At 44.4% G+C, this 25,016-nt stretch overlaps 1 protein-coding gene across 1 annotated transcript; it reads right to left on the reverse strand.

The window, feature by feature from the left end:
* Positions 1–5,697: 5,697 nt before the first annotated feature.
* On the reverse strand, positions 5,698–25,016 carry LOC132849263 (B-cell receptor CD22-like). Its single transcript, XM_060875516.1, has 11 exons — positions 24,985–25,016; positions 23,642–23,677; positions 23,053–23,346; positions 22,057–22,338; positions 16,276–16,548; positions 7,564–7,836; positions 7,135–7,470; positions 6,569–6,844; positions 6,063–6,311; positions 5,830–5,940; positions 5,698–5,744 (listed from the first exon to the last, which is right to left on the reverse strand). Exons 1-11 carry the CDS (start codon positions 25,013–25,015, stop codon positions 5,698–5,700), a joined length of 2,208 nt encoding a protein of 735 aa, XP_060731499.1. The 5' UTR covers position 25,016.

The raw sequence follows: 25,016 nt of genomic DNA on the forward strand, positions 1-25,016 counted from the left end.
GCATGGTCTCACAGCAACAAGCTACACCAGGTTACGTATGTAACCCAGTTCCCTGAGAAGGAAACGAGACGCTGCCTCAGGGCTGACGCTTTGGTAATGCTTCTGTGATGAAGTTGTGTCTGGTGAAGAAGTTCACTCTGGTGAAGAAGGCCCAGTAGCATTGTTAGCAACAAAGTGAGGAGTTGAAAGACCCATAAATGTCTAAGGTGGTAAGAAAATTTACCACCCTTTTGAGGGAACTCAACGCTGCATCAGGGCTGATGCCATGGGAATTCCAATACCAATGCCGCTACACACTGGTCATGCCAGAGGCCGGTGAGAGAGCACGAGCAGACTGGGAACAGACCATCAATGGTGTGGGGTCCAAGTCCACGTTATAGAACCTGATGAAGGTGTGCGGAGAGGACCAACCTGCCAGCAGCACAAATATCTTCAAGGGGGACACCCCTGGCCAAGGCACTAGATGAAGCAATACCCCTAGTAGAGTGAGCCCTGATGCCGAGAGGCGAGGCAAGACCGCACACCTCAAAGGCCTGAGTAATTGCAACCACTACCCAGTGCACCAGGTGCTGTTTGGAAACCAGATTACCCCTATTCCAGCCCCCAAAACAGACAAAAAGGGCGAAGGAGTTACGCCACAAGTTAGAGCGGTGGACATATAAGTCCTCAAGGCTCTCACTGGGCAAAGCAAATGCAGCCACTCCTGTTCCAACGACTCATTGGGTGGGGGACAGTAGGCCTGCAGGATGACTGGACAACCTGCCACCCTGGGCACCTTAGGGACATATCCTGCCCTGGGCTGCAGAATAGCCTTTGACATGCCATGGGAAAAGTCTAGGCAGGTGGGGGCGATCGACAAGCCCTGCAAATCACCCACTCTCTTGAGAGAGGCCAAGGCTAGGAGCAGAGCCAACTTCAGGGTCAGAAACTTCTCAGAGGCTGACTCCATGGGCTCAAAGAGGGCTTCCAGCAGCCCCTCCAGAACCACAGAGAGGTCCCAGGAAGGAAGGCTCAGTCTCCAGGAAGGCTTCAGCCAGAGGGTGCCTACCCATGGAGGCCCCAAGAACAGTTTTGTGGTTCTCAGCAATGCAAGCTATGTACACGCCCAGTGAAAAGCAAGACTGCAGGAACTCCAGCACTGTACTGACCGGGCAGTGAACTGGATTCTGACAATGTTTATCGCACCAGAGGCAAAAAAGCCTCCACTTCAGAGCATACAGTTTCCTAGTGGCGGGAGTAGGTTGACTCTGTCGTGGCGCACTCTGTCTAGGACTACCGGAAGGATGGCATACAGACGGAGCCACAGCCACGTCTATACAAAGGCATCCAGGCCCAAAGGGGCCAGATGAGAGAGGGAAAACCCCAGCGGACAGTGGGTCGACTCCTTGCAGGTGAACAGATCCACCTTCACCCAGCGTAAAAATCTGCCAAATTCGCTCCACCATGTGGGGGTGGAGATGCCACTCTGTGTGCCTCAGCACCTCCCTCGACAGGAAGTCTGCCTCCCGATTTACATGCCCTGAAATGAAAAATGCTCTCAATAAAAGTCTGCCTCCCGATTTACATGCTCTGAAATGAAAAATGCGCCAACCTGAACAGGGGGCGTGAACGCAGACCACCCTGATGATTGATATAAGACACCACTGCACTGCACTGCAGTGGTGCAGACATGGCAGCCCCTGAGGTGTGGGAGGAAGTGTTTCAATGCTAAAAACACAGCCTTCATCTCCAGGCAATTTATGTGCAATGAGAGAGAGGGGCCCCCAGCCCGAAAGCGATTGGCCAGTACTGGAATGGCCTAGTGAAGCAGACCCAAAGAGATAACATTGGCTGCTGCCAACATGAGGCCGAGCACCCTCTGTGCCTCGGCGGCAGACAGGCCTCGGCCTAGCCGAATAGCTTTCACTGCTGATAAGATGGAAGCCACCCGAGTGGGAGACAGATGTGCCCTAGTGGTGGTGGAGTCCCAAACTACCCCCAGAAAGGTGCTTCTCTGAGAAAAAGAAAGCACACACTTTCCTGGGTTCAACCTGAGGTCTAGAGACCTCATATGGGCAAGCACAGCATCTTGATGACTGGCCGCCATAGCCTTCGACTGGGCCAGAATGAGCCAGTCGTCCAGGTAATTCAGTACATGGATGCCCTGGAGATGCCAATGTGCCAGGGCAGCATCCATGCACTTTGTAAATGTGTGTGGTTAAAGGGCTAGGCCAAAAGGAAGAACACACTTTGCCCCAAAAGCAAGCCTGAGGAACTTCCTGTGCTCTGGCAGAATGCCTATGTGAAAATAAGCATCTTTGAGGTTGATCATCACAAACAAGTCTTTGGACCTGATTTGGAACACAATAACCTTGAGTATGAACATCTTGAACTTGTAAGTCTTCAGAGTACAGTCCAGAGCCCACAGGTCGAAATCGGATGCAGCCCCCGTCCTTCTTGGGAGCAACGAAATATCAGCTGTAAAAGCCGGAGTCCCGGGGAAGGAAAATGCTCTATGGCCCCTTTCCTCAAGAGCAAGAGAAGTTTCTCTTGGAGGAACACCGCCTGGTGCCTGCCGAACGATCAATGGCAACACACCCTGGAAAAGCGGAGTACGGGAGGAGAACTGGATCCTGTACCCTTTTTCTACAGTATCCAGGACCCACTGAGACACCCCTGGCAGATGTTTCCATGTCTGATAGTGGTGTCAACCTCGCGCAGACCTCCCGGCTGCACTGAAACAGCGCACTGGCAGGTGCTAACCCAGGGAGTTCCATGCAAGGAAGAGGAGCAGGCACAGACCATACTGCCTCCTGAAATGCTGGAGGCAGCAGGGCAGGCAGTAGGTGGAGCGTTCCTGAACCCCAGACCTCGGGCATCAGGACTCCTTTGTAGCCCGCCTTGCTGAGATGATAGACCTAAGGTCCCCTCTGACCTGACTGGTCTGGGCCCGGGTATGCTGATCAGCCTCCCTAGTCTTAGACGGGGGGCAGGGGCCGCCACACTAACCCTTTTTACTGCCCTGAGTGAGCTAAGAGGGGGTTGGGTGCACCAGGAAGATGGCATCGCCCCATACCCATGGATTCAAAGCCCTACATTGGCTGAATAGTCAAACATGGCAGGGGAAAAAAATACGTGGTGAAATGTATTTCTCAAGACCTCTGGGAAAAACGGCAGCTGCCTGCATGAAGGTGGCCTGCGCTCTGAAGTTAGAAAGCGGTCATCTAGCTTAGAACGGATGACACTAAGGCCATGTTCACACTGCAGGTAAAAGTGGCCCAAATCCGATTTTTTTAGGGTCAAGTGACCAGGTCAGACTTCTTCAGGAGTAGTGTGAACACTCAAATCTGGCCCAGATCTGATTTTTTTCAAATCAGATCTGGGCCACTTCCATATGTGGTCCTGAATCAGACCCAAATCTGATCTTTTCCAATGTGGCCGCAGTGTGAACAGCCAAGGCGGATTTGATGCGACTTTTATGTCAATCTACATCGACATTCGTCACAATTATGCACCGGCGAAAACCTTTTTTTTTTTTTTTCTTTTTGCGCCGGCGTTTTTTCTTTTTGCGCCGCCACCAGACAATACAATACTTCCTCCATAACCTCGCCAACCTTTTAGCGCAAAGGCATGCTGCATGTGACGTCGTTGTTATTGTATTGCGCATGCGGGTCAGTTCGAAACAGCAAACAGTTCTCACTGGTATCTGATATAGGCCACATTTTAAAAGGTAATGTGAACAGCCAAACAAAAAAAATCAGATCTGAGCAAAATATCCGAATTGAGCATTAAGACTTGCAGTGTGAACACGGCCTAACTTCCTCTTCAGGCCAATCTAGAATTAACCTATACACAGCGCGTGTCACCACCTCGAGGAGCTCCTTGACCGCCACTGATTGCGTCAGCAGTTCAGAAGGGGGAAAGATCCTCCACACCCGCATCAAGCTCCTCAGAAAGTGATGCGGAAAGCAGCATGCTCTCTTGCGGGTCGGAAGAAATCGCAGCACGAGCTCCAGAAACTGAAACCAAGCGAACGGAGTCATGGGAGAGGGGAAAGAGAAAGGGAAATACCTGTCTATTGCTCTGCTTCCGCTAACTCACCCTGTGAATCCCATGATTGAAGCCACCACGCCACCTCAGCAGATGCAGGACCCAAAACCACGAGGCACAGCCAAAGCTGAAAATATAGCCATGCAGGATCGGAGAGTACGCAGAGGGAATCCCTCACAATGCATGCTCCCGGCTCCCTCGAGAGCCAACCGGGCATACTCCTCTCCCAAACAAACAACGCAAAAAGAGTGCGTGTCGTGCGGGAGCATGGATGCACGCATCTCTTAAAATGCTTCAATTGCAACATTTGTTTTTTCTCACCTAGCTTTCCCCAAAATGTATATTTTTCTCTCCCTTCACTAGACAGACAGGACAAACAATTGACAAACATAACACAGAGTGCTTCCTGAAGAAAAAGAAGCATAATGTGATGTAGATGCCTTTATATGGACTTTCTGGCACATAATCATTTTGTCTCGTGTCCTTCCCAAGCCATTAAATTGGTGTGTGTTCGCACAGAGCTTTAGACACAACTTCCTCACAGAAGCATTCCCATAGCGTCAGCCCAGACGCAGCGTTGAGTTCCCTCGAATGGGAACTGGATTTAATATTGATACAGTATAATGTGCAAGAATCTACTTTTATGTTACAGTTGTCCCTTAGAAGTGTGTCATGTTCTTCACTACAGACACCTAGCAATAATTCACCCAAAATCTGTAGCCTGTTTTAGTGCTCCTATATAGCATTGATTTAGATCTAAGCATCTTACTCTCACTTATGATTTCTAGCCAGGGTTGACAGTGAAACCATGTACTTTCGTTTATATGAAGCTTGTTATTGTCTGTAATGTTGACTTCCTGATTTATTTACAGTGTTATTCCTGTACATCAGTGTACCTGTGTGTAGACATGCAAAAAAGAGTAATAACACTTCTGTTTGATTCCTCATTTACTCCTGACCTTCATTGCACTGAGCTCCTCTACTGAAACTGAATAATACTACAGGATCCAGTTATCTGACTTTAAGATAAAACTTTATTAAATCCCATGTGAGAAACTGCAATGTTACAGCAGGAGACAAAAGACAAAGTTCACACACAGCTGAAAAGTCTACAACTAGAGAAAATCTCACAAGAAATAGAAAACACAGCAGTACAAACACAGAAGTGACAGAACTAATACTGAGAAAACACAAAACACAATTAGTTCTGCACAATATTTCAGATAACAGTCAATAAACGTATGTATACAATATAAAACAAGTTTAACTATTGAGCAAATCTCAGTCCTGCACTAAACAAACCTATTAGTCTTTACATCCCCCAATTATGCTAGTTTCCAGCTTGCAATTAATCCTGTTTTCCAAAACTTTGTCTATTTTCAAAAGATATATTTCTCAGTTTTTACTATTGTTTTAACAGACTGTAAGCTTTATTGGAGATTATACACACATTGACCTTAAATCATGAGGAGGTTTGCAGGCTTTAACTAAACAAATCTATACAGAACAATGATGGAGTCTAGAAGACGCTGAGCAAATAACAGCAGGACATTAAAATGAAAAATCAGTATAATTTTAAAATCAACACAAAACAATAAAGAAAAAGAAATTATGAATTTAATAGTTTCAGTATAATTATCTTCCTTTTATACAGTAGATGAATTTTGCTCACTCCTCTAAAACTGCATTCTCAATCCTGTCTTCATCAGTGTGATCTGTTAAATAAATTTAAAAAGTAATTTCTTTCATTAATTAAAGAACGTTATATGAAATATAGAGACATACTGAAAGAGTTCTTACCTCGTGCTCTGTAACATATAACCAGCAGAATGATGGTCACCAGCAGATACGGAGAGGCCGTCACCACACTACAGATCAGCATGAGCACAGGGAATTCTGCACATGATGGACCTAAAGCAGAATAAAATAAATATAATCATGTTTAATTTATGCTGAACTGTTTAGATGTTTTACATTAAACTGCAATTAAGTTCAACTCATTAAATCACAGTTGTATTTAAATGATTTCTCACGTCTGACTGAGACCCAGCTTTTCAGAGACTCTCCTCTCTCTGGGTGTTCACAGTGGTAGAAACCTTCATCTGACTTTGAGACAGTTTGGATGATCATCTCTCCTGTAGTCTGGTTCTGGAGAACTGATCCATCTTTATAGAAATCAGCTCGGAGGTTTGAGGGATTTGGGTTGTGATATAAACAGCGTAGAGTCAGAGGATGTCCCTCAGTCACAGGATGGACAGGACTCTCCAGGATCACATCACCATCTAGAACACAGAAAATCACAAACAAGGAAATCCACACACTATGATGTGTCTGTAGATAATAAATAAAAGTTCTCAATATACATCTAGTAATTTATCTCTATATAACCTTCTAAACCTGTGGAGTCAGAAGGTGTTTCATATAAATCTTAAGAAAGTCCTTATTTTAATTTCTCCTAAGTGAAATCTGAGTTCTAAATATTCTGTAATGAATCTTTTCCCTTTTCCTTTAACATTAAACACACTACATGAAGACTCACCATGCACTGTGATGTTGACAGGATTACTGTTTTCTCCAGATTCAGACTCACACCAATAAACTCCAGTGTAGGATGTGGAGAGGAAGCTGAAGTTACATGTAGATCCTGTAACTGATGCCCAGTGTGAACAATCTAACACTCTCTCAGTGTGTGTGTATCGTCTCACTGTCCATCCAGTAGACTTACTCTGGTCCTCACATCTCAGTGAGAGAGAGTCTTTAGTAAAGTGTTGAGTTCTGCTAGGATTGATGATCAGAGAGACTGGAGGAGATTCACCTTAAACACAGAAAAGAGCCAAGAAAATAAAAATGAAAGTGGAAATGTGTAAAATGATAATCAGAACAACAAGGACATTAAAGTAAAGTTCCGTAAATTTAAAGTATGTAAGTTACAACAAAATACTGTTTTATTTTTCACAGGAAAACACCAAAAAAAAAAAAAAACAGAAAATGCACTGCAGAAAGAAATACAATGACATAATATTATGTGTACCAGAAAATATACTTATGATATTATATTCACACTTTTATCTTCTACACTTCAACACAACAGTTAATTTTCCTCACCAGTGATCCATAGTGGCTGTAGATTGCTGTACTGTGTGTGAAGGGCTGGTTCTCCTCTCTCTCCTCTGCACATATAAACTCCTGTGTGATTAAGAGCAGCAGGACTGAGAGTGTATTTGTCTCCAGATCCTCTGCTGCTGTCTGAGAGGAGATCCACGTGCACGATATAGCCACGATTATTATTTATTCCAGTTAATCCGTCTCTGTAGGGAACAACTGTGTACCAGCTGAATGTCCAGTCTGTAGAGGAGTCTGTAACCTCACAGCTTAGAGTCACTGAGTCTCCTTCAGTCAGCCAGCTCTGTGGAGATACACTCAGTACTGCCTGTGGTCTCTCTGTTACACAGGAAATACAAGATCTTTTTTATCTAGTTTTATTTAATAAAATGTAAGAAACTTTACATGCACATTTTCACCTGACACACTCACCTGATACAGTCAGTGTAATAACATCACTGGAGTGTGAGGAGTGTGAGCCTCCTCTCTCTGTTCCTCTACAGGTGTATGTACCTGTGTGGGTCACTTCAACACCACTGATACTGTACACCTGTTCACTACTGACAGGACTGTGTGAAGTATCTTTATACCAACTGTACTGCCAGCTAGAGACACTTTCATCCTGTATGTCACATCTCAGAGTGACTGTGTCTCCATTGAACACCTGATTATATGGATATATGGATGCCACTGGTTTAGGTCTCGCTATAGAAAAATAAGAAAGCATCGAAATCAGGGGTGTCAAACTCATTTTGGTCTGGGGGCCGCATACAGCTTAATCTGATCTCAAGGGGGCCAGACCAGTAAACTCATAGCAAAAATACATAGAACTAACAATAAGTCCACTTTTTTTTCTTTGTATCAGTGCAAAGAAGAAGTAAATTATATAAATCTTTATATTAAATGAATTGTCCTTTTACAAAAATATATTATGAACAATCTAAGTAGTATGTGCAATTTCAACAACAGTTTCACACAGTTTAACTTTTATGCATAAAAACTGAACACAGTTATTGTACGATGCCGCAAAACATTTAGTCACAGGTTTGTGGAACTTAAAAACACTGTCCTGCATGTTAACATAAATCAAACATCAAAATATAGAAATTGTTTAAAATGCAATTTCCAATTCCGGGAAGCAATTCTGAATACATGAATTGACTCCACACACTTAAAATCTTAAGTGGCAGCTTTTAACAAGAAAATCTTTGTAAAAAATGTTAATTTATAAGTATGTATGTATGTTTTTTAAACAAATAAACAAATTTATTTTATCAATTTGCCCCTGAAACTTGGCATCTTTTAGCCTGCACAAGTGCATCAATATCAGTTATTATGTCCTGAGTAGCAGCCAATTTTAGAATCTCATTTAAGTGGTTATGTGTGAGCTTTGAGCACAGCTTTGTTTTATTAATGTTCATTACTGAAAAACTTGCTCACAAAGGTAGGAATTCCCAAATATGCACAACATTTTTGCATCAAGTGCTGTTAATTTAGGATAGCCTGGCAGGAGATACTGATAAAATGTGTCCAAGCCCACAGAGACAAATTTATCCTTCAATTTTACATCACACTGCAAATCAATTATTTCAAGTTGCATGTCAATGGGCACATCAGAAGCTCTGACTGTAAATGGTGAGCGAAAAACTGAATTCTGTCTCGAGTTCACTAAAGACCTGAAATCGTTTCTCAAACTCCCTCAGCATCCCTGAAAGCTTGTATTTGTACTGTCTCACGTCAGGATTAATGCTTGCTGCACACACATAACTGTGCACACACAGGGAAAATGAGCAGGGTCACCACTTGCCATCTGCGTCTCCCATAATGTGAGCTTTAACTTGAATGCATGTATGCTGTCATAATACTGTGTTACTTTTTTGCGTCCTTGCAACATTTTGTTCAGAATATTCAAGTGCTCTGTAATATCAACCATAAATGCAAGGTCCTGCAGCCATAGTGGGCACTGTAATTCCTTAACAGGTTTACCTTTTCCCTCCATGAAATGCCCGATTTCCCCACGTAGATCAAAGAAGCGCTTCAGCACAGCACCTCTGCTTAACCATCTTACTTCAGTGTGGTATGGCAGACCATGGGTAATGTTACAGTCATTGAGAAGGCTTTCAAACTGATGATGATTGAGACCTCTGGCTCGGATGAAATTAACAGTTCGGACAACCACCTCCATGACTTGATCCATTTTTAACGACTTGCAGCATAATGCCTCCTGATGCAAAATGCAATGAGATGTCCAAAAATCACCACCTCCATTTGAGGCATGTACTTTCTGTCTGAACTTTGTCACAACACCTGCCTTTTTCCGGATCATTGACAGCGCACCATCTGTAGCCAGGCTTACGGCGGGGGACCAGTCCGCCCCGACTCTGTCCAGCACTCTAACGACGGAGCGGAAAATGTCCTCAGCTGTTGTGGTGTCGGTCATAGGCACCAACTCAAGAAACTCCTCTGTGACAGTCAAAGTCTCGTCAACTCCACGAATGAATATGGCCAGTTAAGCGGCATCCGTGTAGCAGCAGCAGCATGTAGCAGCAGCAGCTTTGGAGCTCTCGTGTCTTCCAAGCTGCAAGCTTATAGCTGTCCTTGAATTCTTTTTAGTCTTGTGTTATGCCATACGGAACCGGGGGACACTGAATCTGCATTAAAGACGACAGTGGGGGCTCACCGACAGCCTTAGCCATCGGGTAGGCACGTATGGTTGTGCTGCGGTTAGATTGTTGGTTTTGTGTTATGCCATACTGAACCGGGGTCACTGAACCTGCATTAACGATGACAGTGGGGGCTCGCCGACAGCCTTAGCCACCGGGTAGGCACGTATGGTTGTGTTGTGTTGTGTTGCAGTTAGATTGTAGCGCATACGGTCATATAACGTGGTGTTTGAATTGTTTGTGCATCGCATTTGTTTGCTTGGCTGAGTATTTTACTCAACTCCGACTTATCTGAGTTATACTTTAACTCCTTACCCTTTGTTACCTTTATTTATTTACTGTTTTCCCAGCGCCACTGCTAGCTGGTTAGCATCGCTAGCCTGCTAGCCTATTTATTTGTTTTCCCAGCGTCCGCTCCCAGCCGGCTAGCATAATTTGTCTGTTAGCCCGAGTACCACTAGTACTTGCGATATAACATCATGTCAGTTACGTCCCTGCCTTTGAGTGCAGGGGAGGACACGTTTGAGCTGCACTCGGTGGAACTGGAACTGGAGGTCGTGGAGAAGCAGATCTGCGACCTACAGGTGAAGCAGGCCGAGCTGCGGGAGCGGATAGCCGCGCTGGAAGCTCCCCGGTCGGCCGCTCACCCGTCTCAGGTAAACTCCCGGCATGTAATTTCTACTCCCTCCACCTCTACTCCGTGTGTTTCTCTGCCCAGGCCCAACGCACCCAGGAAGTGGCCTGGCCAGGGGCAGTTCACTCCGGTGCCAGGGCACTGCGGATCCTGGGTGCAGCAGCGGAGGACACGTGCCGGTCCAAGGACCTCTCCCCCCCCACCACCGCCGGTCTTCGGGATCACCACCCGGAATCGCTTTGCCCCCCTTTGCGAGAAGGCCCGCGACACTGTGATCATCGGAGACTCCATCGTCCGCCATGTCCGTGCTACTGTGGCTAAAGGTAAGGCTCGCACTCACTGCTTACCTGGTGCCCGTGTTCTTGATGTCGCTGCACAGGTACCTAGGGTCGTGAGCAGAAACACCGGAGCCGTGGTACTTCACGCCGGCTCGAACGACACCAGCCTGAGGCAGTCGGAGATCCTGAAGAGAGACTTCAAGACCCTGGTGGAGACGGTTCACACCACAGCGCCCACGGCGAGGATCATCGTGTCCGGACCACTTCTGACGTACCAGCGAGGAATCGAAAGGTTCAGTAGACTTTTTGCTTTTAATGAATGGCTTCAGTCATGGTGTCAGGCTCAGAATCTACTCTTTGTCGATAATTGGAATGTTTTCTGGGAGCGTCCTAGGCTGTTCCGCGCCGACGGCCTGCACCCCAGCAGAGTTGGAGCAGATATCCTCTCGGACCACATCTCCAGGGCACTGCACACCTTCTGACTGGTAAGCTACGCTTTAAATTTAAATTTCAACAGCCATCCTTCACCTCACCACATTGACACAAATGCACACATAGCTCACCCCATAGAAACAGTGTCTGTTCCCCGAGCAGTGAGATTCAAAAGTAATTATGTGAGACGTTCTCGAAATAATCTTACTGTAATTAGACCAGAAAAATGCCAAAGAAACAAACAAAATCAGTTCCTAAAGTTTGGGCTTCTGAACATTAGATCACTTGCACCAAAAGCACTTATTGTGAATGAAATAATCTCAGAAAATAGCCTTACTGCACTCTGCCTTACCGAAACTTGGATTAAACCAAATGATTACATCGCTCTAAATGAGTCTACACCATCAGGATATACCTATAAGCATGAGCCTCGTCAGACTGGTCGTGGAGGTGGTGTCGCCACTATTTTAAGTGATTACCTTACTGTTACACAGAGAACACAGTATAGATTTAATTCTTTTGAAGTGCTTGTCCTCAATGTTACAATATCGCACATGCACACGAAAAAATCCCAGACGTCTCTTGCGCTAGCGACCGTGTATAGACCACCAGGGCCCTACACCGATTTTCTTAGAGAATTCACAGATTTTCTGTCTGACCTATTGGTTAGCTTTGATAAAGCATTAATTGTAGGAGATTTTAACATTCATGTTGACGACACAAACAATGCGTTAGGACTCACATTCATGGACTTACTAAACTCACTTGGGCTTAAACAAAACGTCACTAGAGCAACTCACCGTCGTAATCATACACTAGATTTAATAATATCACACAGAATAGATGTCACTGATATAGATATCATTCCTCAAAGTGATGACATCACAGACCATTACCTCATACTGTACACACTACCTGTAGAACAGACTAACTGTGTCTCACCACGTTATCGACTCGGTAGAACTATTATTTCGACCACTAAAGACAGATTCACAAATAACCTGCCTGATCTGTCTGGACTACTTACTGTACCCTTAAACACAGACGATCTAGATGAAATTACTAACAGCATAGGCGCTACATTCACTCGCACATTAGACACTGTTGCCCCAATCAGATTACAGAAGGTTAGAGATAAAACGCTTGCACCGTGGTATAATAGTCATACTTACACCCTCAAGAGAGAGACCCGTAACCTCGAGCGAAAGTGGAGAAAAACTAAATTAGAGGTTTTTAGAATTGCGTTTAAGGAAAGTATGTCCAACTATAGACAGGCTCTAAAAGCTGCCAGGGCTGAGCACCTGAGGAAACTCATAGAAAATAACCAGAACAATCCCAGGTTTTTATTTAGCACAGTGGCTAGATTAACAAAACACCAGAAATCTGAACACACTATTCCATCACAGTTCAGTAGTGAGGATTTTATGAGATTCTTCACTGATAAAATCAAAAGTATCAGGAATAAAATAAGTGACACTCAACATATGAGAGCTTCTAGTGACCCAGTCTCACCTAAGGCTCTAGACACAAAACTACATTGCTTTACAAGTACAGGACAGGAAGAGTTAGTTAAGCTTATTACCACAGCTAAATCAACAACTTGTTCACTAGACCCCATTCCAACTAAACTACTGAAAGAAGTGTTAAATAAAGCTGGTGAGCCTCTTCTTTATATTATTAACTCCTCGCTATCTTTAGGTTACGTCCCTAAGTCTTTCAAGTTTGCAGTTATTAGGCCACTCATCAAAAAACCTAATTTAGATCCAAATGAACTATCAAATTACAGACCTATTTCACACCTTCCATTTATGTCTAAAATACTTGAAAAGGTTGTGTCTGTTCAAATGAGCTCCTTCTTACAGGAGAACAATATCCTCGAAGAGTTTCAGTCAGGTTTCAGGCCCCACCATAGCACAGAAACTGCACTTGTGAAAGTCACAAATGACCTGTTCTTATCTTTGGACCAAGACTATATGTCCCTATTAGTCCTACTTGACCTTAGTGCTGCATTCAACACTATAGATCACAACATTCTCCTAGATCGCTTACAAAATTATACAGGTATTCATGGACAAGCTTTAAGTTTGTTTAGATCCTACCAGTCTGACCGATACCATTTTGTAGAATTAGATGGTGAACCCTCCAGTTTACTACCAGTTAATTATGGGGTCCCTCAAGGATCAGTTCTAGGACCTCTGATCTTCTTTGTCGATATACATGCTTCCATTAGGGAACATCATTAGAAGACATGGGATTAGTTTCCATTGCTATGCTGATGACACACAGTTATATATCTCATCAAAACCAGATGAAATAGCTAAATTGTCCAAATTAACTCAGTGCCTTAGAGAGATAAAAGACTGGATGAGCTGTAATTTTCTGTTATTAAACTCTGATAAGACAGAAATACTAATTATAGGTCCAAAAACCAGTACACAGGAACTCTCACAATTTAACTTCCAATTAGAGGGATGTACTGTTACTAGTAGCTCGACAGTGAAAAACCTGGGTGTTATATTAGACAGCAACTTGTCCTTTGAAAATCATGTCGCCCAAACCACAAAAACAGCCTTCTTTCACCTTAGAAATATTGCCAAGCTGAGAAACACCCTGTCTGTATTTGATGTTGAGAAGCTAGTTCATGCATTCATGACCTCTAGACTGGACTATTGTAATGCATCGCTAGGTGGTTGTCCTGCATCTTTAATAAATAGGCTACAGTTATTCCAAAATGCAGCTGCCAGAGTTCTCACCAGGATAAGAAAGTATGACCATATAACTTACGTACAAGGCTCTTAATGGTAGCTAGTCTTCTAACACGTTACAATCCTTCATGCTCTCTGAGATCACAAAACTCAGGACTTCTGGTAGTTCCCAGAATATCTAAGTCTACTAAAGGCGGTAGAGCGTTTTCTCATTTCGCTCCCAAACTCTGGAATAGTCTTCCTGATAGTGTTCGGGGCTCAGACACACTCTCCCAGTTTAAATGTAGATTAAAAACCCATCTCTTTAGTCAGGCGTACACATAACACATCCTGTTATATTATATTGTGCACTATTACACTAGACCTGCACATTTTTATGAACAGCAGATATGTTAATCCCTTTGCACTGCTCTTCTCTTTTTCAACCCATGCTGAGACACCCAGACATTGTACCAGCTCCGATTGTCTTCCGTGCGATGAAGTTTTTGGATCTCCGCTTAGATGAGGCCGACTCTGTGAGAATCCTGAGACATCTACAGATCTACCAGCTCCAGTTGGACTCTGTGATACTAAGAAGAGATCTGAACTCCATGTGATCCCTACACCAATACAACATTTGTCTGACTGTATATTTGTAACCACACCATCTAGTGTCACCCATATGAGGATGGGTTCCCCTTTGAGTCTGGTTCCTCTCAAGGTTTCTTCCTCTACCAATCTGAGGGAGTTTTTCCTTGCCACCGCTGCCTGAGTCACCTCAGACTTGCTCATTGTGGATAAATACATATACATACACACGTACACACACACTGTGAACTGTATATATTTTGAATTTTGAATTTTTATTATATTACTCCTTATGCTTATCTTCTGTTTTATGTTTACGTTCTGTAAAGCTGCTTTGAGACAATGTTCATTGTAAAAAGCGCTATACAAATAAACTTGAATTGAATTGAATTGAATTGAATTGAATCCGTAATATCAGTACTCTCATCAATTGCAACAGAAAATGCCAGAAATGACTCCACTTTACATTTCAGTTGGCTGTCCAAATCTGCCGATAGTTCAGAAATGCTGTCTGCCACGGTATTTCTCGTGAAGCTAATATTGGCAAAAGCTTGTCGCTTCTCAGGACACACAATTTCGGCAGCCTTCAGCATGCAATTTTTGACGAACTCCCCCTCAGAGTACAGTTTTGATGCTAATGTTATTTAGCTAGCAATTAGGTAGCTGGCTTTCACTGCAGCATCACTGGCCTCTCGGCTCCGGGTGAAAACAGATTGCTGTTTCCTCAGACCCACCAGCATTTCATTTACCTTCTGTCTTCTTAGTTCTCCGTGCAAGCTGTTGTATTTTTCGCCATGCTGAGATTCATAGTGGCGCCGAATATTATATTCCTTAAGCACCGAAACTTGCTGCGTGCACACCAGGCACACGGGTTTCCCATTCATCTCCGTAAACATATAGGAATAGGTAAATTTTTCTTGAAAAATCCGACACTCTGTGTACACTTTTCCTCTTTCTTTTTTTTTTGATAAAGACATTATGTTGATGAGCGTGCCAGGGCCAACAGAAAAGTGGGTAAACTGATAAACTACCATCTGCTGGTAGTTCTGCCGAAAATGAAAATCATTTTTTTTTTTATATTGCAGATTTATCCCCGCGGGCCGTATGTTTGACACCGCTGATCTAAATGATCATGTGTCGTCATGGTGTATAATCATGATATTCATAACAAACCTCTGAAAAAAACAGAGTCGGATTGGGTTTTACTGTTGGTGTGAAATGATGAAGGTGTCAGAGCTGCTTTACACTTTACAACATAAGCAGTAGATTCACTGTGTCTAACAGATGTTTTGTGTCTAAAACTAACATTTATATTTAACATTTAATACAAGATGTTAAGGTTGTTTGTTTTCTTACACGGCAGATATTCAGTATATTTTTAGGTAATAAAATTTATGAACTGATTGAAGTGTAGAAACTGTGTTGACTGATTTTAGATTTTAAGGATCCTGATATTTTAAGGATCCTGCACAAATCCTTCACCACCATCTGAACATTTTATTTAAAATGAGCAAAATCATGACTTCCTACAGTAAAAAAGGCAACAGAAGTGAATCAGGGATGATTTTCCAAGTGGCCATATTTGTCCACACAGGCTGCCCAGGTACTTGTTCAGTCTCTTGTCACATCAAGACTGGACTACTGCAACTAACTGCTGTCAGGTCTACCTATAAACACAATTCATCTTCTGCAAATGATGCAAAATGCAGCTGCATGACTTGTTTTCAACCTGCCTAAGTTTTTACATACAGCCCCATGTGGCGTTCCGTCACATTACATTAAAGAGACAGTAACTCAGTGACAGGCAGCTGAAAATCTGACACCTAAAATATAATGTTAACATGTAAAATATGAAATAGACTCACCTGATACAGTCAGTGTAATAACATCACTGGAGTGTGAGGAGCGTGAGCCTCCTCTCTCTGTTCCTCTACAGGTGTATGTACCTGTGTGGGTCACTTCAACACCACTGATACTGTACACCTGTTCACTACTGACAGGACTGTGTGAAGTATCTTTATACCAGCTGTACTGCCAGCTAGAGACATTTTCATCCTGTATGTCACAGCTCAGAGTGACGGTGTCTCCACTGAAAGCCTGATTATCAGGATTTATGGATGCCACTGGTTTAGGTCTTGCTGTAGAAAAATAATAGAGCATCTAAATGATCATGATGAATGTGTCGTCATGGTGTATAATGATGATATAGAAATAGTGGAACAGTGAATGCAACAGTTTACTTTTATTAAATCTATCAGCTAATACATTTTTTTTCTAAACTGTGAGATCTGTTAATATGTATTCTAAAATGTTTGTTTTTAATGTAAACCACATATCTAGATCCAGTTCAGCTCTACTGGACAGTGTAGGCTGTGATCTTTGTGGGACTGATGATTATCATTGCACTTCCACACTTGTGATTATGTCACTATATAAAGAAAATAAAACAGTGTTGTGTAGTAAAAAAACACCCACAATAAGAGATGAGCATGAGGTGATGTTTTTGTGTGATGTTTTAATAAAGCACTGTCAAACACTGTTATTGTAATAAGGAGGAGGCATACGGCTGTGGATCCATTTGCAGCAGTAAGAGTTTATTTTCTAAACACAGGCAAAGTCAGACAGGCAAAGATCAGAACCGGCAACCACTATGTAAGACAGAAGGCAGAATCGGGGACAGGCAAAAGGTCGGGGCAGGCGGCAAACAATCAGAAAGATAGAGTGGGAAAACAGAAGAGATAACCGAAGGACAGAGCACAGGAAACGCTCAGAATGACTGTACAATGACAAGTTGAGACCTCGCACAGGTATGAAGTTCAGGCGTGGTTTTATATGAATGGGAGATGAGGAACAGCTGGTGCGGTAATCAGGAGGAAGGGTGGCTGATGGGAAGTGTAGTCCGGAAGCGCGCTAGTACTCCAGATACGCGTCTCTATGGCGACACTCGCGTGGTGGTTCGTTGCACATGACAGATCCCCCGCCTGGGTTTTCTGCATCCTGACGGCTCTCCGTAGCTGTCGGTGGGCCGCGGTCCACGTCTCCCCGCTCCGACGAAACCAGTCATCGACGGCCGGTAGGTCGGTGGGCGTGTCGGACCATGGGAATAAGGGAGGCTGGAAGCCTAAGACGCACTGAAAGGGTGTCAGGCCAGTGGCGGGTTTGATAAGAGAGTTCTGGGCGTATTCGGCCCACATCAGGTACCGGCTCCACTCGTTCTGATTGTGGTGACAATACGTTCGGAGAAAGCGGATGATTTCCTGGTTGAGGCATTCCGTCTGACCATTGGACTGTGGGTGGTACCCTGAAGTGAGACTGATGTCAATGTTTAGCCGCCTGAAGAAGGCTTTCCAGACCCGTGAGGTGAACTGAGGGCCTCTGTCCGAGACGATGTCTTCTGGAAGACCATAAAAGCGGAAAATGTGGTTACAGAGCATCTCCGCGGTTTCGAAGGTGGAGGGAATTTTGGTTAGCGGGATCAGTCGGCAGGCTTTAGAGAATCGATCGATTACGGTCAGAATGGTGGTGTAGTTGTTGGATCGAGGCAGATCTGTGATAAAGTCCAGTGCTATGTGTGCCCAGGGACGCTGTGGGACTGGTAGAAGATGTAGCAAGCCCGCGGGTAGTTGATGAGAGGCTTTGGAGGCGTGGACATGCTCGCGTGTGTCATCGGCCAGCGACGGCCACCAGACCGCATTCTGGGCCAGATGGGTTGTCGCGGCTATGCCGGGGTGACCGGAGGCCGGACTCGCGTGCAGCAGGTTGAGGAGCGGAGTGCGCAGGCGCTCCGGCACGTATGTTTTTCCGGTGGGACACTCGATCGGAGGCTGCGTTTGGGCGTTGACGTCGGCAATCTCGGTCATGATGTCCCACTGAATGGGTGCTATGATTCGAGTCTCAGGAAGGATCAGCTCGGTGGGCGTGTGCGGACCCGACTCCCGGTGTATGCGTGACAGGGCGTCGGCTTTGATGTTCTTGCTCCCTGGTCTGTACGTCACGGTGAACTGGAACCGAGTAAAAAACAGTCTATCAAGCCTGGCGTGGGTTCATGCGTTTGGCAGAACGCAGATACTCCAGATTACGGTGATCAGTGAGAACAGTAAATGGGTGCAGTGCGCCTTCCAACCAATGCCGCCACTCTTCAAACGCTGCTTTCATTGCTAGGAGATCACGATCTCCCACATCGTAGTTCCGTTCTGCAGGGGACAGTTTGCGGGAAAAATAGGCACATGGAAACATTTTATCTGCGGGTCCCTGTCGCTGGGAAAGGATGGCGCCGATTCCCGTGTTGGAGGCGTCCACCTCGACGATGAATGGCCGGTTCGGGTCAGGGTGGTGGAGGATCGGGGCTGTGGTGAAGCTCTCCTTTAGTTGGCTGAACACCTCGTGTGCCTCCGGCGACCAGGTGAGCTGAGTAGATGCTTGTCGTGTCATCGAGGTGAGGGGCGCAGCAATGGTACTGAAGCCACGGATAAAGCGGCAGTAGAAATTAGCGAACCCTAGGAAGCGTTGTAGCTCTTTGATGGTCCGCGGTTTGGGCCATCATAACACCGCTTGCACTTTCGTGTCATCTATGGCGACTCCGTCTGCCGAAATGATGTACCCCAGGAAGGACGTCGCGGTTTGATGAAATTCGCACTTCTCCGCCTTGGCGTATAAATGATGCTGGATGAGACGCTGCAACACCGCCCTCACGTGTTGGATGTGTTCCTCTTTGCTCTCTGAGTAGACGAGAATGTCGGCGATGTAGACGATCACCCAGCGGTCGAGCATGTCCCGGAACACATCGTTAATAAATGACTGAAAGACCGCTGGGCTGTTCGATAAGCCGAACAGCATGACTGAATATTCGTAGTGACCTGATTGGGTCGAGAAGGCGGTTTTCCACTCATCTCCTTGTCTGATGCGGATGAGGTTATATGCGCAGCGGAGGTCGAGTTTCGCGGCGGAGTTGTTCTAGAGCTGACGGTACGAGTGGCAGAGGGTACCGGAACTTCACAGTTAGGTCGTTGAGGGCTCGGTAGTCAATGCAAGGTCGAAGCCCCCTGTCCTTCTTCTTGACGAAGAAGAACCCCGAAGACGCCGGCGACATGGAAGGGCGAATGAACCCCTTCTTAAGTTCTTCCTGAATATACGCATTCATGGCCGTGGACTCTTTCTGTGAGAGGTGGAAGATTCTCCCTCTAGACGGTGTTACTCCTGGCAGTAGGTCGATGGTGCAGTCACAGGCGCGATGTTGAGGTAGCTCCGTGGCCTTGACTTTACTAAATGCCTCTGCGAGGTCTAGATATTCGTCGGGGAGATCGGGGATGTCGGAGGAGATCGGCATGGTGTCTGTGGTGTTAATTTGGCACATCTCCGCTGGGTTCCAGCGGTGCATGGCACATGCTCTGCCCCATCTGGTGATGCGCAGCTCGGACCAGGAAATGGTTGGGTCGTGGAGTCGGAGCCATGGTAGGCCAAGGATGGGGGCGTGCCGTGGGGAGTGGATGATGTGGAAGAAGAGGCGCTCCTGATGCTGGTCCCCCACCTGCAGGCTGAGATTCCTGGTGAGGTGTGTGATGCGCCCCTCTCCCAGCGGTCGTCCGTCTATCGCCTCCACTGCTAAAGGAAACACTGAAGGGATCACAGGAACATTATGAGCGTGAACGAATTCCCAAGACATAAAATTACCGGCTGCACCTGAGTCGATAAGTGCACTGACTTCCACACTCTCCCCGTGAATCTCGAGTCGTACACCGATTTTGGCGCAGCTCGGCGATCGCGGGGCGACGGAATGTCGACTCACCGGGTAATATCGTCCTCGCTGAGGTCGGGTTGGGCAGGTCGGCAGTCGGTGTCCCGGTTCTCCGCAGTAGAGGCAGAGATGGAGACGGAAGCGGCGATCTCGTTCCTCCGGCGTGAGGTGTGTATAATCGACCTGCATGGGCTCGGGGTATTCGGCGCGTGCAGGACGTGTGACGGCGCGCGAGGGAGCCCGCGCCCACCGGGAGCACATCAGATTGTCCAGTTGGATGGAGAGATCCGCGCACTCGGACAGGCTCCTTCCCTCATCCCGACAGGCCAGCTCAGCTTGGAGGTCCGGATTTAAACCCTTGCGGTAGAGCAGTCGCAGGGGGCGTTCCTCCCAGCCTGCTTCGGCGGCGAGAGTGCGAAACGTTAGGGCATACTCCGCCGTGGTGCGATCTCCCTGAGACACGGCCAGCAAGCGCTCCTCCCCGCTCTCTCCAGAGGTGGAGTGATCGAAGACAGTACAAAACCGGGCGAGGAAAGCCGCGAACGTGGGGAAGGCGTTCTCTCCCCACACTGCGGTGGCCCAATCCAATGCCTTACCAGTAAGCAGAGAACAGACGAAGGCTATACGGCTGTCCTCCGTAGTGTACAGGGTCGGCTGCTGCGCCACGAACAGTGAGCACTGCATCAGGAAGCCCCGACAACCTCCTGGTTCGCCAGTAAACTTTTCCGGAAAGGCGAGACAGGGTCCAGTGGCAGCAGGAGCGGGATACGGCGCGGCCTGGGGAACCAGTGCTGGAGCTGGAGGATTCGGTGAAGCGGCGGCTCCTTGTAGCCCTTGTAACGCCGCAGCGAGCTCCTGTGTGAGCTGAGTGAGGCGCGTCAGCTGTTGGTGGTGACCGGCGAGCTGCTGGGCCTGACTGGTGACCTGAGTGGTCAGCTGAGCGACCGCTGCTGGATCCTCAGTTGGCGAGGTCTCCTGTAATAAGGAGGAGGCATACGGCTGTGGATCCATTTGCAGCAGTAAGAGTTTATTTTCTAAACACAGGCAAAGTCAGACAGGCAAAGATCAGAACCGGCAACCACTATGTAAGACAGAAGGCAGAATCGGAATCGGGGACAGGCAAAAGGTCGGGGCAGAAGAAGATAACCGAAGGACAGAACACAGGAAACGCTCAGAATGACTGTACAATGACAAGTCGAGACCTCGCACAGGTATGAAGTTCAGGCGTGGTTTTATATGAATGGGAGATGAGGAACAGCTGGTGCGGTAATCAGGAGGAAGGGTGGCTGATGGGTAGTGTAGTCCGGAAGCGCGCTAGTACTCCGGGGACGCGTCTCTATGGCGACGCTCGCGCGGTGGTTCGTTGCACATGACAGTTATATAAAATTACTGAGCGATTTGGTGGTGTTATGGTGCAGAGTTGCTGTTTCCACCCTGAAGTACAGATTATTTGCCTATAACAGCATGTGCCTCTGATTACAGTTTAATTTTTTAATGAATGACACAATGAACATTTCATCCATTTTTTAGTTACATTAACTGTTGTGGAAAGTCCATAAATCAAGTTAGTTCTTGTTCTTGTCACATTATGGGGCTGGAGACAGCTACAAGTGTAGAAGTTCATTTATTTACAGAGCAAAAAGAAATGATAAAACTGTGACAGGGAAACACAGCAAAAACTCAGAGCTGTGGCAGAACAAACACACAGAGGTAACAACAATTACAAGACAAACACATGGGGAAGGAAAGGAAATTAAATACGCAGACAAATCAAGGGAGTAAGAGAAAATAGGAGAGTATAATCCAGACCATAAACGCTTCTGTTCTGAAGACTTTAAGATGTTAGAAAACTATTTTAAAAATATTCACTTCTAACAACCCTGTGATGAAAGGGAAAAAAATCACGACATACCTCTCACTGTAATCTTGACAGGATCACTGAGCACTGTGTAATAGTTGTGTTTGTAGTAGTTTGTCCTGTATGCTCGACACTTGTACTCTGTTTCTCCTGCATTATCGAGTGTCACTTTAAGTGTGTTCACATGTTCCCTCTTCAGATTCTGTAACAGCTGATTATTTTTGTACCAGTAAAACTCCCATCCAGTCTCCTGCTGCAGCTCACAGCTCAGAGTGACGGTGTCTCCAGTGTAGACGGAGCTCTGAGGATTCACTCTCACAGTCGGTTTGGGTCTTACTGTTGGTGAAATGATGAAGGTGTCAGAGCTGCTTTACACTTTACAACATAAGCAGTAGATTCACTGGGTCTAACAGATGCTTTGTGTCTAAAACTAACATTTATATTTAACATTTAATACAAGATATTACAGTTGTATGTTTTCTTACACGGCTGATATTCAGTATATTTTCTAGGTAAAAATAATTAAATTTAACTGATTGAAGTGTAGAAACTATGAATTTACTGATTTTAGACTATTATTTTATGGATCCTGCACAAATCCTCACCAGCATCTAAACATATCTGTATTTCATTAAAAATGAGCAAAAACATGACAAAGGACAAAAAATCTACGGATATTTTGTAGCTAAACAGAATCATCTAGCTAGAAAACATTAATGATCATTTTTGCTGATGTTTTGTATGCAAGTCTATTCAAGAACTAAAATATAAATTATAAGAAATTATATTATATATACAATCTGACTTTTGTATTTTATCTTAGAAACAAACAAACAAAAAAAATCTATTTACTGAAAATTTGTGATGCAGTCTGTAATTGCTAAAACTGGATTCTGGAAAATAGAAAAACATGATAAATAATCAGATTTTTATATGAGTTTTTTTTTCTGCTAGTACTATCCTTTGACATCACATCAAGTCATCCTTATTTATAGAGCACATTTATAAATGACAGAAGTGTTTTCCAAAAATAAAAACACACAGACTCACCTGATACAGTGAGTGTGACATCATCACTGATCTCTGAGCTCTGAGAGTCTCTCCCATGTCCTCTGCAGGTGTAGGTTCCACTGTCAGAGTCCTCAACAGGCCAGATAGTGAACATCTGTGTTCTGTTTTCTATGAAGAATCTCCCTATTCCCTCTGATATTGTGGTATTATTTTTCTTCCAGCTGTAAGTCCACTGAGTGTCTCCTCCTCCCTGTATGTCACATCTGAGAGTAACAATCTCTCCAGTGAACACATGTGTATCAGGCTTTATAGACACCACAGCTTTACGACTCCCTATGAAACATTCTGTTGTTAATAAACCTTACATAAAGTCATTCCCAAGTCTGCACTACTAATATTTCATTAAACTTGTGCTGTTTTATATTTAATATGTTAAGAAATTTAAGCAGCAAAAAACTATTTGCGTGTAAAATTATTTATTAAATCTGATGTTGTAGCCTCCATTGGTTAGATCTATAAAAACTACATTAATAAACAGGGAACAAGTTAACAAATTATACACAACCTTCTCAGCACCAAAACAAATCAAATATGGAGACAATATAAAGATAAACTATATATAAATCACCTTGAGCCTGGACCACTGGTATGAGTGAAATCAGCACTAAAAAGGGAACAGAAACAGAACATGATGTAAATATGGGAAATGTCCAGTCTATTAATGAACACAACACATTTTAGACACACAGAACACACAAGATTAAATTTTATTCAGGAAACTTAATTCTTACCATCCTGTAAGAAATACCTTTTAACCTCTTAAATAATAACTAAACATGATTCAAGTAAATGTCACAATTCTGTTCATGATGTAATGTTCTTAGGCAGGTAGAGAGAGAGAGAGAGAGAGAGAGAGAGAGACAGAGAGAGTGAGCCCAGAGCTCTGTGTGTGTCAGTGTACAAGGCTAATGAGAACTGCTTATTTCTGTAGAATTCTTTGATAGATTTGACACAAATTAGTAAATGATACTAGACAATATTTTGGTGATAGTGTGTATTAGAATAAACTTATTGTACTGAGATGCTTCACAGTACAGACCATAATAACAATGGGAATGTTACTGTAGGTTATAAGATATTTTCTCTGTTTATCAGTTTTGACACATATTGTGTGAGTTCAGTGATGTTATTTATTTAGTTAAATAAATTTACCCACATTATTAATTATTGCTTTTACATGTCCAGCTTCACCCCTCTCAAAAAAGCACACCCTCTTTTTCACACATCCGCTTCTTCACATCTAAATTTGCACCAACAAACTGTGAACTGCTCTCAGGCCTCTAACAGTGTCACTGCTCTGTGTGTGTACAGGACTAAAGAGAAGTGTTTGTTTCTGGACATTTATTGCTCTTAATTTTTACACAGAAAAAAAAAGTGAAAAGTAGTAAATAAAGAATGATATATTTTTTTTAATGTGCTGTGCATTACTTTGGTACTAAAGTGCATTAGAGTGAACATGTTCTTCTGCACAAACCATAATAGTAACAAAAAAGGAAATGTAGGTTATAAGGCATTTACTTAAATTAAAGTAATTACTTAGTTAATGCTAAGATGTTTTTTTAAACATTTCTCTATACAGGAAACACCACCAAAAGACAATCATCAGGTACTGATTCCAACAATACAGACTTCTTTACTCTCATTAGATGATTTAAAGCCTGTGTTTTAAACTTGCTCTACTTGTACTCTTACCTGTTGAACTATCATAGTTACTGAAAGTATTTACACATCAAACTAAACCCTTCTCATAACAGATATGGAGACACTGATCCACCTGAACAGTCATGATGAAGTACACACAATGTCCTAATCACACAATAAGCTCATCACTCAGGACATTCAGACTGCAGATGAGCAACTTTATACCCCATCACTCACTCTAATGAAGACACAAAGAGAACATTTACTCACAGAGCATCACAGGTAGTGGACTGAGCTCCATC

Source organism: Tachysurus vachellii, chromosome 7 (assembly GCF_030014155.1).
Source record: "Tachysurus vachellii isolate PV-2020 chromosome 7, HZAU_Pvac_v1, whole genome shotgun sequence".
Taxonomy (NCBI): Eukaryota; Metazoa; Chordata; class Actinopteri; order Siluriformes; family Bagridae; genus Tachysurus; species Tachysurus vachellii.